The following is a 14,200-nucleotide window of genomic DNA, read 5'->3' as shown; positions in this document are numbered from 1 at the left end:
CTTCGCTGCTCTGTGTCTCAGTTTCCTTGTTTATAAAATGTGGCCAGAAGCAGTTCCCCCTCCTAGGGCTCCTGTGAGACTCGGTGTAAGCCAGTCCAGGTGCCTGTGCACAGTAGATCCTCAGTGCATGTCAACATGTGTCGTTATCAGTCGGATGCCCTGGTGGCAGGAGAAGGGGGGTTGATGGCCACTTTCTGGGGCTCACAAAACTGCCAAGGCTTAAAGTGGATGACTCAGAGCCCCAGGGATCTCCAGAGGCCCTGGCCCCACTCCCATCTCATGCAGCCCTCAAATAAACTCTGACCCTCGCTATCTCCTTTGTCACTCGAGTCACATCCAAACATGTTGTGTGGTCAAGCCCAGGCCTGGGGTAATGGGTGGGATGACAGGAGTGGGGTGGGGAGGCAGAAGTGGGGGGCAAGGGTCTATTCCCTGTAGACCCTAGTTGGGGAGCCATGTCCCAAAAATCTTCATGCACATAAATTTCACTGGGGGTGGGGATGCCTGGCCTCCACTCTCACCCCAAATGGACAGATGTCCCCAGAATTCTCCTAGTGCATCCCTTCCTGAGCCACACAGGCACTCTGAGTCCCAGGGAGAGAGGAGACGGCTCAGCCACAAAGTGATTTCAAGCCCCCCTAGGACCCTTTCCTACAGACAGACAGGTGACAGCACTCGGGGGGTGGGGGGGCTGGTCTCTCAAGCCTGACCCTGGCAGGGATCCTGCTGATCTGATACACCCAGACCTGAGTGGCCCACCAACTCCAACTCCAGCTGCCTCCTCCCAGAGCAGCTCGTAAGATGCATAGACCTCCTTGCTGGTAGAATGGAGTGAGGACAGAACACATATGAACGTCCCACATGGCGCCTGACACGTGGGAGCACCCAGTAAGCATGGGTTCTTGGGGACCACAATAAATATCAATGAAAAAGATCAAATAAGAATAAATGTCAGGGGACCTGGCTGGCTCAGTCGGTAGAGCATCTGACTCTTGACCTCAGGGCCATGAGTTCAAGCCCCATGTTGGGTGTAGAACTTACTTTTAGAAATAAATAAGTAAATAAGTGTTACATCATTATAACATGCCTGGTTCTGCAGATACGTGCCAGGCACTTTCCTGGCCTCAGTTTATCTTTGGGACAGCCCCACTTACAGATGGGGAAACTGAGACCCAGGAAATAAGGCCACATGGTGGCCATGGCTGGAACCTCATTACCCCATCACAGAGGGTTCCAGGGCACAGCAGGTGCCTGAGAAACACTGGGAATTGTCGTTTCTGAGACTCCCCTGGAATGGGGCAGTCCCCTGGGACTCGGGTGTGGGAGAGGAGAATGAGGAGGAAGGACCATGGCTGTTTGCCAGCGAGCAGCACCTCATCTCCTGGACTGGGCAGGGGAACCAAAAGCTGGACCCCTCAGCCTCATCTCCAGGGCCAGGCCTAGGGTGCAGGTGCAAACCTGGAGACCTAGAAGAATTGAAAGCAGGTCTTCAAACAAATTCTTCTACAAACATATTCGTAGCAGCACTAGTCACACTCGCCAAAAGGTGGAAACAACCCAAATGGCCATCAACAGGTAAGCGGATAAAAAATGTGATGAATCCATCCAACGGGAATATTAACTCAGCCATGAGAAGGGACAAAGCACTGACCTATTCTACATATGGATGAAGCTCGGAAACATCATGCCAAGTGAAAGAAGACACACACAAAAGGCCACATAGTGTGGGATTCCACATATATGAAACATCCAGAACAGGCCGATCCGTAGAGATGAGGCAGATCAGTGGCGGCCAGGGGCTGGGGTGGGGGTGGGGGGCATGGGGAGTGACTGCTCATGAGGACAGGCTTTCCTTTCTGGGTGATAGAAATGTTCTGGAATTAGGAGTAATGTTTGCACCACATTGTCAGTGCACTAAATGCTTCTGAATTGTGCACTTTATAGATTTTATTTATTTATTTATTTATTTATTTATTTATTTATTTGACAGAGATCACAAGCAGGCAGAGAGGCAGGCAGAGAGAGAGGAGGAAGCAGGCTCCCTGAGAATTGTGCCCTTTCAAGTGGTGAATTCTGTGTTATGTGAATTTCACCTTAATCAAGACAAATTTAAGGAGGCACTTGTTCTCAGGCTCCTGCAGGTACAGATGGGGTCCTGAACTAGAATGAGCTCCTTAAATGTTGTACCTCTCGAGCTCACTAGCCTCACTCTCATCTGACCCTTGCTCATCCACGTGGGACCCAGGACATGCAAGGTTTCAGCTTGGAAGGCCGGCTGGGAGTGCTGCCCATAGCCCAGTCGAAACCTGCCCCGCCTTGCTGGCTGTTCTCTGGAAGGGACGCCGAGCATCCTCATATCCCAGCCAGAATCAGATGAGAGGGGATGAGGCTGATCCTGGGGCTGGAGCCAAAGGCTCAGGTCGCTCTGTGTCCTCCAGGAGCTGGGACAGACCTGGCTCCAGAAACAGTCATGCGACCTGCCACTTTAGTTTCCTTTACAAAATAAGGTAACCTCCTCCACTCCACCAAACACAGCTATGAGGACCAAATCAGAAAGGATATCGACGTCTCCATTAATTCCACGGGCCATGCAAAAACCAGCAGCTGTCAGCATCCTGGTGTGATTAGAAAGTGGACAACATCTCTCAAAGATGTTGCCTTTGATTGGGATCATCAGAACTAGACCTTGAGGGGTGCCTGGGTGGCTCAGTGGGTTAAAGCCTCTGCCTTCGGCTCAGGTCATGATCCCAGGGTCCTGGGATCAAGCCCCACCTCTGGCTCTCTGCTCGGCAGGGAGCATGCTTCCCCCTCTCCCTCTGTCTGCTTCTTGTGATCTTTCTCACTGTCAAAGAAATAAATAAAATCTTAAAAAAAAAAAAAAAAAGAACTAGGGGCGCCTGGATGGCTCAGTGGGTTAAGCCTCTGCCTTCAGCTCAGGTCATGATCCCAGGGTCCTGGGATCGAGCCCCGCATTGGGCTCTCTGCTCAGCAGGGAGCCTGCTTCCTCCTCTTTCTCTGCCTGCCTCTATGCCTACTTGTGATCTCTGTCAAATAAATAAATAAAATCTCTGGGGGGAAAAAAGGATTAAAAAAAAAAAAGAACTAGACCTTGAGATGATTTGAGGGATGTGGTTTGTCTATATGGGAGACTACCCCAGGAACCCCCAGAGCCCTCCGGGGACACCAGTGAGCAGATAGTACTGTGGGCAACTGAGGCTCCATGCTGTTGGGGACCTCTGGGAAACAGCATAGAGCACACACAGCAGAGTGGTCCCCACACAAGGGCTTGGGCCTGGGGTGTTTATCCACTGAACCCCATCAGGTATTGGCTGAGAGCTGCTTCTAGAAAGATTAACCCCTCACACTTCTGGTCTTCCCTGTGCACCAGCTGGACACACTCTTGTGGCCAAAGGAGGGCCCAGGAAAGGTTGGAGGTATTTTCTGTGAATGATATTCATCAGGGAGAGATAAACATGAAGAGGGTGAAGGGGAGGGGGGTAGAGAGTGTCTGTTCCAGCTTTGTTGCATTTTTGCAACAGCAGGCATAGTGGGGGATACTGAAAACACTTAACCACACTATTCCTGGTTGAGAAGAACTATTGAGTTTTGGCTGCCCACCATGGCTCGGATACCCTGACTAATTCACACAAGCATCACCATTGTTGTCACCTTGATCCAACTGGTCTCTCTTTAGTTCTGCACATGCAATCTACTGAAAGTGGCAGGACAGAGCTGGGGTCCTCTGTGCTTGTGACACTAAGAATGGAAAGCCAGATGCCACCTTGAAGGAAATTGCTCTGCATGACAAGGGGCATATTCCGCGCACACACACACACACACACACTCCCCAGAAAACACTTTATGAACACACTTTAAAACATATTTTGGGTGAAATAAGAGTTTTGAAAAGACCTCATGAACCCTCCATTTCAGGACGGTTCTAGGTACAGTGCAAATTGGACCTTAGGCTCAGAAGGGTTCAGAAGGCTCAGAAGACCACCCAAGATGCAAAACTGAGTTTATTGGGTTAAATGGAGCAATAATCACAAAAATACTATCTGAAAATCCAGCACTCTTTCTTTCCGACTTCAATATCCTTTGAGTTTGTATCTGTTAGCTCTTGCTGCAAATCATCCTCCAAAGTTAGCCGCTCAGAAGGACATGCATTTAGGGGTGCCTGGGTGGCTCAGTGGGTTAAAGCCTCTGCCTTTGGCTCAGGTCATGATCCCGGCGTCCTGGAATCGGGCCCCGCATCCGTCTCTCTGCTCAGCGGGGAGCCTGCTTCCTCCTCTCTCTCTGCCTACTTGTGATCTCTGTCTGCCCAATGAATAAATAAAATCTTTAAAAAAGAAAAAAAAAAGAAGGACACGCATTTATTATCTGACATTTTCTGGAGGTCAGGAATCTGGGCATGGCTCAACTGAGACCTCCCCTTCAGACTGAAGTCTGGGTTCAACAGGGGCGGGATCTGCTTCCAAGCTCACTTTGGGGTTGTTGGCAGGGGTCCATCCATGCCCTAAAAGCTGCGGAACTGAGGGGCTTGGTTCCTTTCTGGCTGTTGGTAAGGGGCTGCCCTCAGTCCCATCATACATGGGCCTCTTTATAAGCCAGTCTGCTTTAGCAAAACCAGCAAGAGAGTCTGCAACCAGACGGAAGCCACTGGCTTAGAACCTAATCATGGCGGGCGCCTGGGTGGCTCAGTGGGTTAAAGCCTCTGCCTTCAGCTCAGATCATGATCCCAGAGTCCTGGGATTGAGCCCCACATCGGGCTATCTGATCAACAGGGAGCCTGCTTCCCTTCCTCTCTCTCTGCCTGCCCCTCTGCCTACCTGTGCTCTGTCAAATAAATAAATAAAATCTTAAAAAAAAAAAAAGAACCTAATCATGGAAGCGACACCCATCACCCTTGCTGTGTTCGGTTGGTTAGAAGTGAGTTGCTAGATCCAGCCCATACCCAAGGGAGGGGATTATAGGGGTCTGAACACCAGGACACCATGGTCTTTGGGGACCATCTCAGAAGCTACCTAATGTCTCGTAAATTCTCTTCAGGCTCTGCCCAATTAAAAAGGGTAGGTGTCTGAGCAAGATGAGAAAGGGGTGTTTTCCATACAGCACAAATCAGCTGTTTTCAGTTAGGATCTCTAAGCCACCAAGACGGCAGAACAGCTAAGGAACTCAAACTCTGGCGAGACCAACGGCCAAAATTAAGGCAATTGCGATGCCAAGTGTTGGTGAAGACACAGAGTCGCTGAAACTCATTCACTGGGGGCGGGAGCGTAAACTGGTACAACAGCGTTGGAAGTCTGCTTGGCTACAAATCTGAGAGCTGAACACAGGCCTTGCCTACCACCCACGATCGCCACTCGGGGCATTTACACAACAGGAGCGGGTGCGTGTTCCTCAAAAGACATGTACAAGAGTACCCAGGGTGGTTTTGTTCAGTGGTCGCAGATGGAAGACAATCCAGACGTTTATCAGGAGGGGAGCAGGGGAACAGACTGGTACCGCCATGCAATGGACTCAGCAATGAAAAAAAAGGAATGACTCATACAGGCGACACCCTAGATAAATGTCAGAGATGGAATATTGAACAGAATTAGCCAGACTCAGAAGAGAACTTAGGAGGGCATTACACTTCTATCAAGTTCAAGAGCCAGTAGGATGACTGATGAGGTAGAACCCTGTAGCTTTAGGGGGCTTGAAGGCGGGTGGCAAAGGGATGTTTGAATCTGGCCCGGGTGGGTGCTCTGATGGGGTGGAGAGAGCAGTAGGGGCCACAGCTGGGCTCAGCAACATTTGAATACAGGAAGCATGGGTTTTGCACTAGCAGAGGCCGCTGGGTGTGCATCCCTCCTGCACCTGCTTGGACTTTGCACTCCAGAAACTGTTCAGCTGGGCAGACATTTTGGAGCCAGGAAGGGTTTCTGCAAGTCAGTAGAGCCATGGAGGGTTGAGTGTGTTCTCCCTCAGAGCTGCACTGAGGTAAGGCCCATTGAGATTCCCATTATAAAGATGAAGAAACTGAGGTATGGAGAGGCTAAGCCACAGCTCAGCATCACCAGCGAGTGAGCAGGGGAGGTGGGACCTCATCTCGCCCTATGACACCTGTCTCAGGTGGGAGCAAGCCAAAGGCAGGAGGGATAAAGCTTTGGCCCCCTCCTCTGTAGCCCAAGGTGGTGTAAACTCAGCCACAGGAGTCAGGGTTGATGTGGCCCAAGACGGGGGTGAGTGAGTGGGCTCCAAGGTGACCCTCGCGCACTTCCCAATGCTGTCCTCGGGCCCCAGGGGGCTCAGAGGGTTGGGATTTTGCTGAGTCATCGGCCTAGCAATACCAGCAAGTCCAGTCAGATCTGGGGCCAGGACGGCTCATCTGGGGGCCCCTGGTCACCCACGATGCCCTGGAAAGTGATCCAGAGCTGGGTTCAGGGTGGCCAAGAGGGTGACCAGGGAGAACAAACAGCCTTTGCTTCTCGGCCAGATCAGATTCCACGGCCGGCGCCAGAGCAGACTGGGCGGGACCCAACAGGCACCCAGAGAACGGAAAGGTGGGGAGATGTCTCAGCACCGAAGGCCTAGTTTTCCAGAGGCAGCTGAGCTATATGGGGGAGGGAGCATATTTCAGTTTCCCCTTGCCCCCCTGTCCAGGACAGCTTGCTGTCTCTCCCCTCAGACGTCCAGGACAGGACCATTCTGCTTTCCTCTGACTCCAGACCAGGACAGGCCACAAGTGGCTGAGTGGGTGGTACACCCCTGAGGGGGACCAAGTGGGGCGAGTTCTGGCCAGTGATCTGTGACCAGAGCTCTGACGAGGCACTTCCAATCCAGGGTATCTCACTGACAGGGCAAGAGCTTCCTGAGTCTGGCCCTGCTGTCACAGCAGAGAAGGGGCAGCCCCTTTGGGCGGGTCTCAGAGCCTGACCAGCAGTCTGTTGCTGCCCCGCCATCAGCACCCAGTACAAAAGAGAAAGAAGCCTTAGCCTTTCTAAGCCGCAGAGATCAGGGGATGTTCCTGACATCAGCAGAACCTGGGCCACTCTGATGCTGTGGGGACCTAGGGCAGACAGAGCAGGAAAGGAAGAAATGTGGGTGCGGTGCGGTGCGGTGCGGGAGAAAAATGGTGTGAGCCCTGGATCATTCATTTACAAATTGGCCCACCCCATTATGTGCATATCCCAGTCTTTGTTGAGTTCTGCTGGCCGAGATTGATTTGCCACCTTCAAACCAAAGCTTGTAGCACTTCGTGGTCACTCAGGGACATGCACAGAGCAGGGTTCCGGAAATGTGAATCACTGAGGAACACGGCCCCCGTTGAAGTGGGATGCCATCTCACATCAGCTTGGACTGTGCACAGGTGACCTTTCTACAGTCCATCTAGTGGCACATTTCCCACATTTTTGCATGGCAGTTTTGCTAATTAAAAAGGTTTCTGGGGGCACTTAGGTGGCTCAGTGGGTTAAGCCTCTGCCTTCGGCTCAGGTCATAATCTCGGGGTCCTGGGATAGAGCCCCGCATCGGGTTCTCTGCTCAGCAGGGAGCCTGCTTCCCCCTCTCTCTGCCTGCCTCTCTGCCTACTTGTGACCTCTGTCTGTCAAATAAATAAAATCTTTTTTTAAAAAAAGGTCTCCAGGGGCACCTGGGTGGCTCAGTCAATTGAGCGGCTGCCTTTGGCCTGGGTCGTGGTCTCAGGATCCTGGGATAGAGCATCAAGCTGGGCTCCCAGGGCATCTGCTTCTCCCTCTCCCTCTTCTCCCTCTCCCTCTGCCCCTCTCCCCCACTGGTGCGCTCTCTCTCTCTCAAGTAAATAAATAAAATCTAAAAAAAAAAAAAAAAAAAAGAAAAGAAAAAAGTCTCCAAGCACAGTGCTTAGTGCTGTCTAGTGTCCCCAAATGCAAGAAGGCGGGGATGTGCCTCCTGGAGAAAATGTGTGTTAGATGAGCTTTGTTCAGGCTTGAGTTAGAGCACGGCCGGCTGGAAGTTCAATGTTAACCAGTCAGCCGTATCTATTAAATAAGGTATCTTGAAACACACACCAAACAAGGTCATGTACTGATTGCTTGACAAAAAAGTGACTAAAGGCTTGCAGGAACCTACCTCTGTATTCGCTGTGGAATCCAGTATTCCCTAACTCAGTGTTCACTGCAATGTTACAGAACGTAACCACCACGAATAAGAAGAATTGACTGAATGGATCCACCGCAGAGCAGAGCAAAAAGATACACAGAGGAGCTTGAAGATGAGGACAGTAGGCTCTGGGTTCAAATCTCAGCTGTGGGCCCGTCTGAGTGGCTCAGTTGGTGAAGCATATGCCTTTGGCTCAGGTCAGAATCTCAGGGTCCTGGGCTAGAGTGCTGCATCGGGCTCTGTGCTCAGAAGGGAGCCTGCTTGTCCCTTTGCCCCTGCCCCTGCTCATGCTCGCTCTCTCGCGCTCTCTCTCGAATAAAATCTTTTAAAAAAGAACATCTCAGCTGTGACCTCAGCTGCCCCGGCCTCTGTTTCCCTATCTGTAAGATGCCAAAACTAGGGCTTCCTACCGGGGTGTGGGAACAGCAAATGAGACACTGCACATCGGGTGTTGGGCATCTGATCCCCTCCCCATGATCCAAACGTAATTGAAACTGTTACTCCTGCTACGCACAGCGTCGGAGGGGCGGACGGGCGCTTCTCTGATCTACAGGCCCGCTCAGTCACTCGCTAAGCCTGTTCCCTGCCCCTGTGGAATATTCTGGCCGTGGCAGTGGAGCTGCTGCCTCTCCTCGATTTTGCTTACTGGGTGGGCATCTGCCCTGTCTTGTGCTGGGTGCGCATGGCAAAGACGGTGAGCCACAGAGGACCGGCAGCCAGGATCGGAACTCCAGACGGTGGGCACAGGGTGGTGTTTATTGCCAGGAGGACGCCCGCGTGGCCTCCAGGCACCAGAGAGTTTTGACACAAATGACTTGAAGGCACTGGTTTCCGTCCATCCCCCACACCTGCCCTGCAGGGCCCAGGGGGCGAGAGACCCCATCACCAAGCAGACCGGTCTTGCTCCTTCTCCAGGGCTGTGGCTCCCCTGGGTGGCTGAGGGTCTAGAACGCCCTGCCCTGCCAAGGTTCCCAAGATGCTGTGGGGCAGGGTGGCGGCCGGTTCCGGGGTGGCGGGTAGGGGGCTCTGTCCCAGGGCTGACCGAGAGCTATGAGACGCTGGGGGGCAGGCGTGCGGCTGCCGTCTTCTCTACCACGAAGCCGTAGTTATACTGGGGGGCAGCAGAGCAGGGGGAAAGGGAAATCAGAGTGAGTGAGGGGGGCATAGTGGTGCCTGAGGAATGGTGAGAGGGTGAAGACAATTAAGGGCTTAGCGAGCTCCAGCTCTCAGGAGATGGGGTGTGGCTGGGGCAAACTGGGGTACCAGGAAGGCAGGGGTCCCCTAGCACCCCATCCTGGGCCCCACACCCACCTCCTCTTCAATATCCGCCAGCGACTTGATTGTCAGATCAGCAAAGGCAGAGAAGGCCTGGTGGGCAGACATGGGTCAGTCTTGCGGGAGGGACCCTAACCTCCTGGAACCCCATTCCCTCATCCTCAAGGAGGGCCGCCCCCAGTATTTGCCTGAACATCCCCTCATCCTTCCTGCCACAGCCTCCTGCCTCCAGCAACCAGTTGTCCCGCCTGATTCCCCATTCTGGGACTACGACCCTCTGGCTTCCAGCCTCCTCCAACCCAGGAACACGGGCCTCTGTGCTGGGCCACTGGGTACACAGATGACCCTCTTTCCCTCCCTGCATCCTGAACCCTTAGGAAGGCAACTGGCAGGCGCAGACCCAGGATCCCCCCAGCAGAGACTCACCAGGGGGCCACAGCTCTTGCCCTCAAACCGGGGGTGCAGGGTGAAGGGAACACCATCCATGGCTGAGGAAGGCAGGTAAGGGTAGGGGCTGAGACACAAGGAGGGTGCGGCCTGCCTGTGGTCCACCCCCAGCCAGAGAGGCCCTTTCCTAAGCCCCAGGCTCTCTGCAGTCTTTGCAGAAAACTGGGGAGGCCCAAGCTGGCTTCCAACCCTGACCCCACCCCCTCCTGGCTAGCCCACCTCGAGCCAGTCTTACCCTGCCCCAGTGCCTCGGTTTCTTGCACGGCGCTCACCTGAGATGCCATAGAAGTTGGAGGCCTCGTAGATGGAGTCACTCCGCCGCAGTGTAGATGCCTGAGAGCCTAACCTGGACAGGGTCCGCTCTGGAAAGCCACCCTTACTGATGGGGGCAGGACAGCACAGGTCAGCCATAATTCCCCCCATGGCCACCCCATCCCCAAGCCTGAGGACTCACCTGGGCTGAGCAGGGGGGTCCAGGGAGAGGCCCCGCATGTCCTGGCTGAGAGTTCGGGGCTTGGGCACTGGCCTTGGGGCCTTGGCCTTCCTGCACCAAATGGCAAAGCCCCCCATGTCCCTAGAAGGAGAGAGAAGTAGGAGGGGTCCTGGCCCAAGAGGATGACCCCAGACCTTTGGGGGATTTGCCTTCTGTCTTAGCCCAAGCCCTGAGCAACATCCAAATTAATATTGCTGGGTCTGAGCATGTACTGTGAGCTTCAGACTCATCAATGCACCCCTCACAAGAACCCTACAAGACTGATACAATTATCCCGGATTTAACCTGTGGAAACTGAGGCAAAGGGAAGTGACGGAAGGCACAGGAAGCCTCAGGAGAGTCCCTGAGGGTCAGCAGGGCAGATACAGGAGCTGGAGGGCAAAGGAGGCCAGAGGCTAAGGGTGGCCATACCCTACTCGCAGGTATCCAGGCACTGTCTTGGTCTTCCCGCTCAGCCGGACATCGAACACAGCCATGTCTGCAGCCCCCAGGGGCACGAGCTTTACACACATGCGTTTCTTCTTGGACACAGAGGCCTCTGGGAGTGAGGGGGGTGGCAAGGGTGTGAGAAGAGGGAAGAAGCAGTGAAGGGGGTCCAAAGATGGCTCCAGGATGATGTTCGCCAGGGCACTGTTTAAAGCAGCTCCCTGGAGAGCTTTAGGTCAACGGTTAAATCATGAATGGTATAGCCAAAGGAGGGGACTCCATGTAGCCTCTAGGAGCTGGAGACATGAAGAAGCATTCATGGGGTGACCACGGGCACCTACAGCAAGGGTGGACAGCTATGAAATCAGACAGAACTGAATGCCCATCCTGGCCTGCAAACCTCACTTTTCCTTTGTCCTCTAATCCAGGGGTCAGCAAACCCCAGCCCATGAGCCAAAAGACGTCCAAAATCTGTTTTTACAGGGCTTATGAGCTAAGAATGGTTTTCATGTTTTTAAAGGATTGTGGGGGGCGGGGGGAGCAGGGAGGCAACAGCACTACCTGGCCTGCAAAGCCTAAAATATCTACTATCTCGACCTGAACAGAAAAACTTTGCCAACTCCAATATCCATAGATACATCCTGAGAGTCAAATACATGTGACAAGTCACAGCGGGAGGCAGGGGGAGCCAGGTGGTTGGAAAGCAGCAGAGGGTCAGGGCTGGGAGGGCAGCCCCCGCTATAGGAGCCAGAGGAGAGGGGTGGGAAGAGGTAACCAAAGACCTGGGGGAGAACCAAGTATTAACTAGGGGGAAGAGTCCCGGAAGGGTGCTCCAGGCAGAGGAAACCGTGTGCAAAAGCCTGGAAAGGAAAAGGCTTGGCAATGACCGTGGTTCGGCTTGGCTACGGTGTAAGATACAGCAGAAACAGTAATGAAACGGGTCACAACTCTTGGTCTAGGTCAGAGGTTGTCCCAACGGCACATTTTTACGCAGGGCAGGGCATGTGGCCCCGCCCCAGAACAGGGCTCCACTCCACAGCCAGCCCTGTCATCACCCAGTGCGCGGTCGTGGCTCGGAAAACAAGCACCTGTCGTCCCTCCACCCTTCCCTGGTCCTACCCACGGGGACCCGAACGCGGCCCCCCGTCCCACCCCCAGCCTCGGACGCGGGCCTCACTGGAGTCCAGGGGGTCGCAGACCGGGGAAAAGCCCGGTGGGAGGGGGCTCTTGTCCACCAGGACCTGGATATCGGCCACCACATTCTCCTGCGGATTCTGAGGGGGAGGAAGGGGAGGACACAGCGACAGTCACTCTGCAGCGGGGACAGCGCGCCTGGCGTAGGGCTCCGCAAGAGGACGGGGGAGTGGGCGTACCCGGGGGATGCCGAAGGACGGCGCCCCTTACCTCTAGGCTGCCCAAAGAACTGAGGCACAGAAAGTAGCCAGATTTCTGCGCGAAGCTCTTGCCGAAGCTGGCGGGCGTCCCTTCCACGGTGCAAGAGATCTACGGCGGGGACCGGAGTCAGCATCAGGCTCCTACCGCGACGCGGCCGCCTCTGCCCTCACTAATCCCCGGACCCCCGACGTAGCTCACCGCACTGAATCCCCGCAGGGGAGGCGCCGAGGCCGACGACCAGGCCAGGGCAGTCAGCGGCGCCGGGTCGGTCCCGGGTCCTGGATCCATCCTCCCAGACAAGAGCCGAAGGCCGGGACGCCTTCGCAACTCCGAGCGGCCGAATCGCCGCGGAGTTCGGGTAAGAGTCTGAACTACAAATCCCAGACTACCGTAAGGAAGGCGGGGTCAAAAGAGCCGATTGCGCGTGCCCGGAAGACAGCTGGCCAATCGCATGGGAAAGTGCAGCCACGTCTCCGTGCGTCGCGCAGGAGCGCCCGTGAGCGACGTTTACGGAAAATTGCGTTGCTTCCTTCTCTCTCCTAGCGACTTCCGCCAGAAATATCCCCGCTCTGCGCCAGAAGTCTCGACTTACCCTAAACCAGAACTACGCTCCCCAGAAACCCTTGCGGCATTAGCCCCCCCTCCAGAGACACGTACAGGCTTTTAGCGGAGAAATGTGAAAAAAAGCAATTCTAGTTCTAGAAAGTCTTCCTAAAGTAAACTTTCATGGGTTATGCAGCGATTACTTTAAATAACAAAAAATACGGACCACCATGAGCCAATAAATCTGGTGTAACTTGAAGACTTGTTCATGTTACGGGGGTGGGGTGGGGGGGCGAGACCGCGTTGTGTGAATGGAGGTCTCGGTTCTTGGATTCCCCACGAAAGATTTACCCGAGGATCCGCGCTGGAGTGAAGACAGCCAAGAGGAAGGTAGCAAGCACAAAGCAGTTTGTTAAGAACCGCACACTCGAGTGGGAGAGCGGGCAGGTCCAGGGATCGCAGCTGACCTGAGGCTAGGGGTGTCTTTTCCTTTTATGTTTAGGAGCACAGCTACGGTGGTCTGCCACTGAGGTTTCCAACTAAGGGATTCCTCCTACCGGTTCGGAAGGGGTTTTTGACTCTACTGAGTCTTGCCGGAAGTGTCGTGGCCATCTTCCCCCACAGTGGGGTAGGAGGTGGGGGTCAAAGCCACAATGTAACAATGAACCCAGGCAGTCACCCTGAGGCACAGACTGGAGAGGAGACCACAGGTTCTGCACCCGTGGTTCTTGGTCGACTAGCCTGCTGCTACAAAGCCACAAAGAAAGCCCCCAGGCTGCTAATGTGTGACCTATTTGTCGCCATCCTTGCCTCCAGCTCAGGTCGAATAGCCGCCTACTCCATCCTTCTCAGACACAGTTTTTTTCAATGAGATAGAAAGTACTTAATATGGTAACATGCTTTTATACCCCACAGGGGGAAATGCGAAAAATTAGGGAACAGAGTATTGTCTACTCTTCTATATTTTTCCATTTTCTGTAATATCCTGGATTGGCCTACCGTCTGGCTTTTATACAACCTGTGACCTAAAAAACGTTTTTATATGTGTCAGTGGTTGAAGGAGGCAGGGCATCAAAAGGGTTCTTAGTGACATGTGAAAAGAATAGGACATTCAAATATCAATGGCTATAAGATGCCCCAGGACGCTTGAGTGGTCAGTTGGTTAAGTGTCTGCCTTCAGCTCAGGTCCTGATCCCAGCGTCCTGGGATCCAGCGGGTGGGGCTCCCTGCTCAGCAGACAGCCCGCTGCTCCCTCTGCCTGCTGCTCCCCCTGCTTGTGCTCTCCCTCTCTCTCTCTCTCTCTCCTGACAAATAAATAAAATCTTAAAAAAAAGAAAGAAAGAAAGAAAGAAAGAAAAGAAAAGAAAAAGAAACAAACGTCCTGGAAAAGATGAACCAAAAAGAGAAGGGGGTTTCAGTTAGCATGGAGGTGGCCTGCTTGGTGGCTGTCCGGCTACATTGGAGGCAGATGCCACAGCAGCATTCTTTTTTTTTTTTTTT

At 53.6% G+C, this 14,200-nt stretch overlaps 1 protein-coding gene across 1 annotated transcript; it reads right to left on the bottom strand.

The window, feature by feature from the left end:
- Positions 1 to 8,858: 8,858 nt before the first annotated feature.
- On the bottom strand, positions 8,859 to 12,835 carry LOC111144032 (multivesicular body subunit 12A). Its single transcript, XM_022498102.1, has 9 exons — positions 12,356 to 12,835; positions 12,167 to 12,265; positions 11,940 to 12,036; positions 10,748 to 10,874; positions 10,298 to 10,417; positions 10,116 to 10,222; positions 9,823 to 9,884; positions 9,433 to 9,489; positions 8,859 to 9,232 (listed from the first exon to the last, which is right to left on the bottom strand). The coding sequence occupies exons 1-9, from the start codon at positions 12,443 to 12,445 to the stop codon at positions 9,170 to 9,172; spliced, it is 822 nt and encodes a 273-aa protein (XP_022353810.1). The 5' UTR covers positions 12,446 to 12,835; the 3' UTR covers positions 8,859 to 9,169.
- Positions 12,836 to 14,200: the final 1,365 nt, after the last annotated feature.

Source organism: Enhydra lutris, unplaced genomic scaffold, assembly GCF_002288905.1.
Source record: "Enhydra lutris kenyoni isolate GAN:26980312 unplaced genomic scaffold, ASM228890v2 scaffoldscaffold10, whole genome shotgun sequence".
NCBI lineage: Eukaryota > Metazoa > Chordata > Mammalia > Carnivora > Mustelidae > Enhydra > Enhydra lutris.
Note: the sequence above shows the minus strand (reverse complement) of the source record. Positions and strands in the feature narration are given on the sequence as shown.

Excerpts from the sequence above, each read along its gene's own strand:
- LOC111144032 (XM_022498102.1), bottom strand. The coding sequence starts at position 12,445 with ATGGATCCAGGACCCGGGACCGACCCGGCGCCGCTGACTGCCCTGGCC. Across the intron at positions 12,037-12,166 it reads GTTCTTTGGGCAGCCTAGAG|AATCCGCAGGAGAATGTGGT; the intron begins GTAAGGGGCGCC and ends CCTCCCCCTCAG. Across the intron at positions 10,223-10,297 it reads GACCCCCCTGCTCAGCCCAG|TAAGGGTGGCTTTCCAGAGC; the intron begins GTGAGTCCTCAG and ends TGCCCCCATCAG.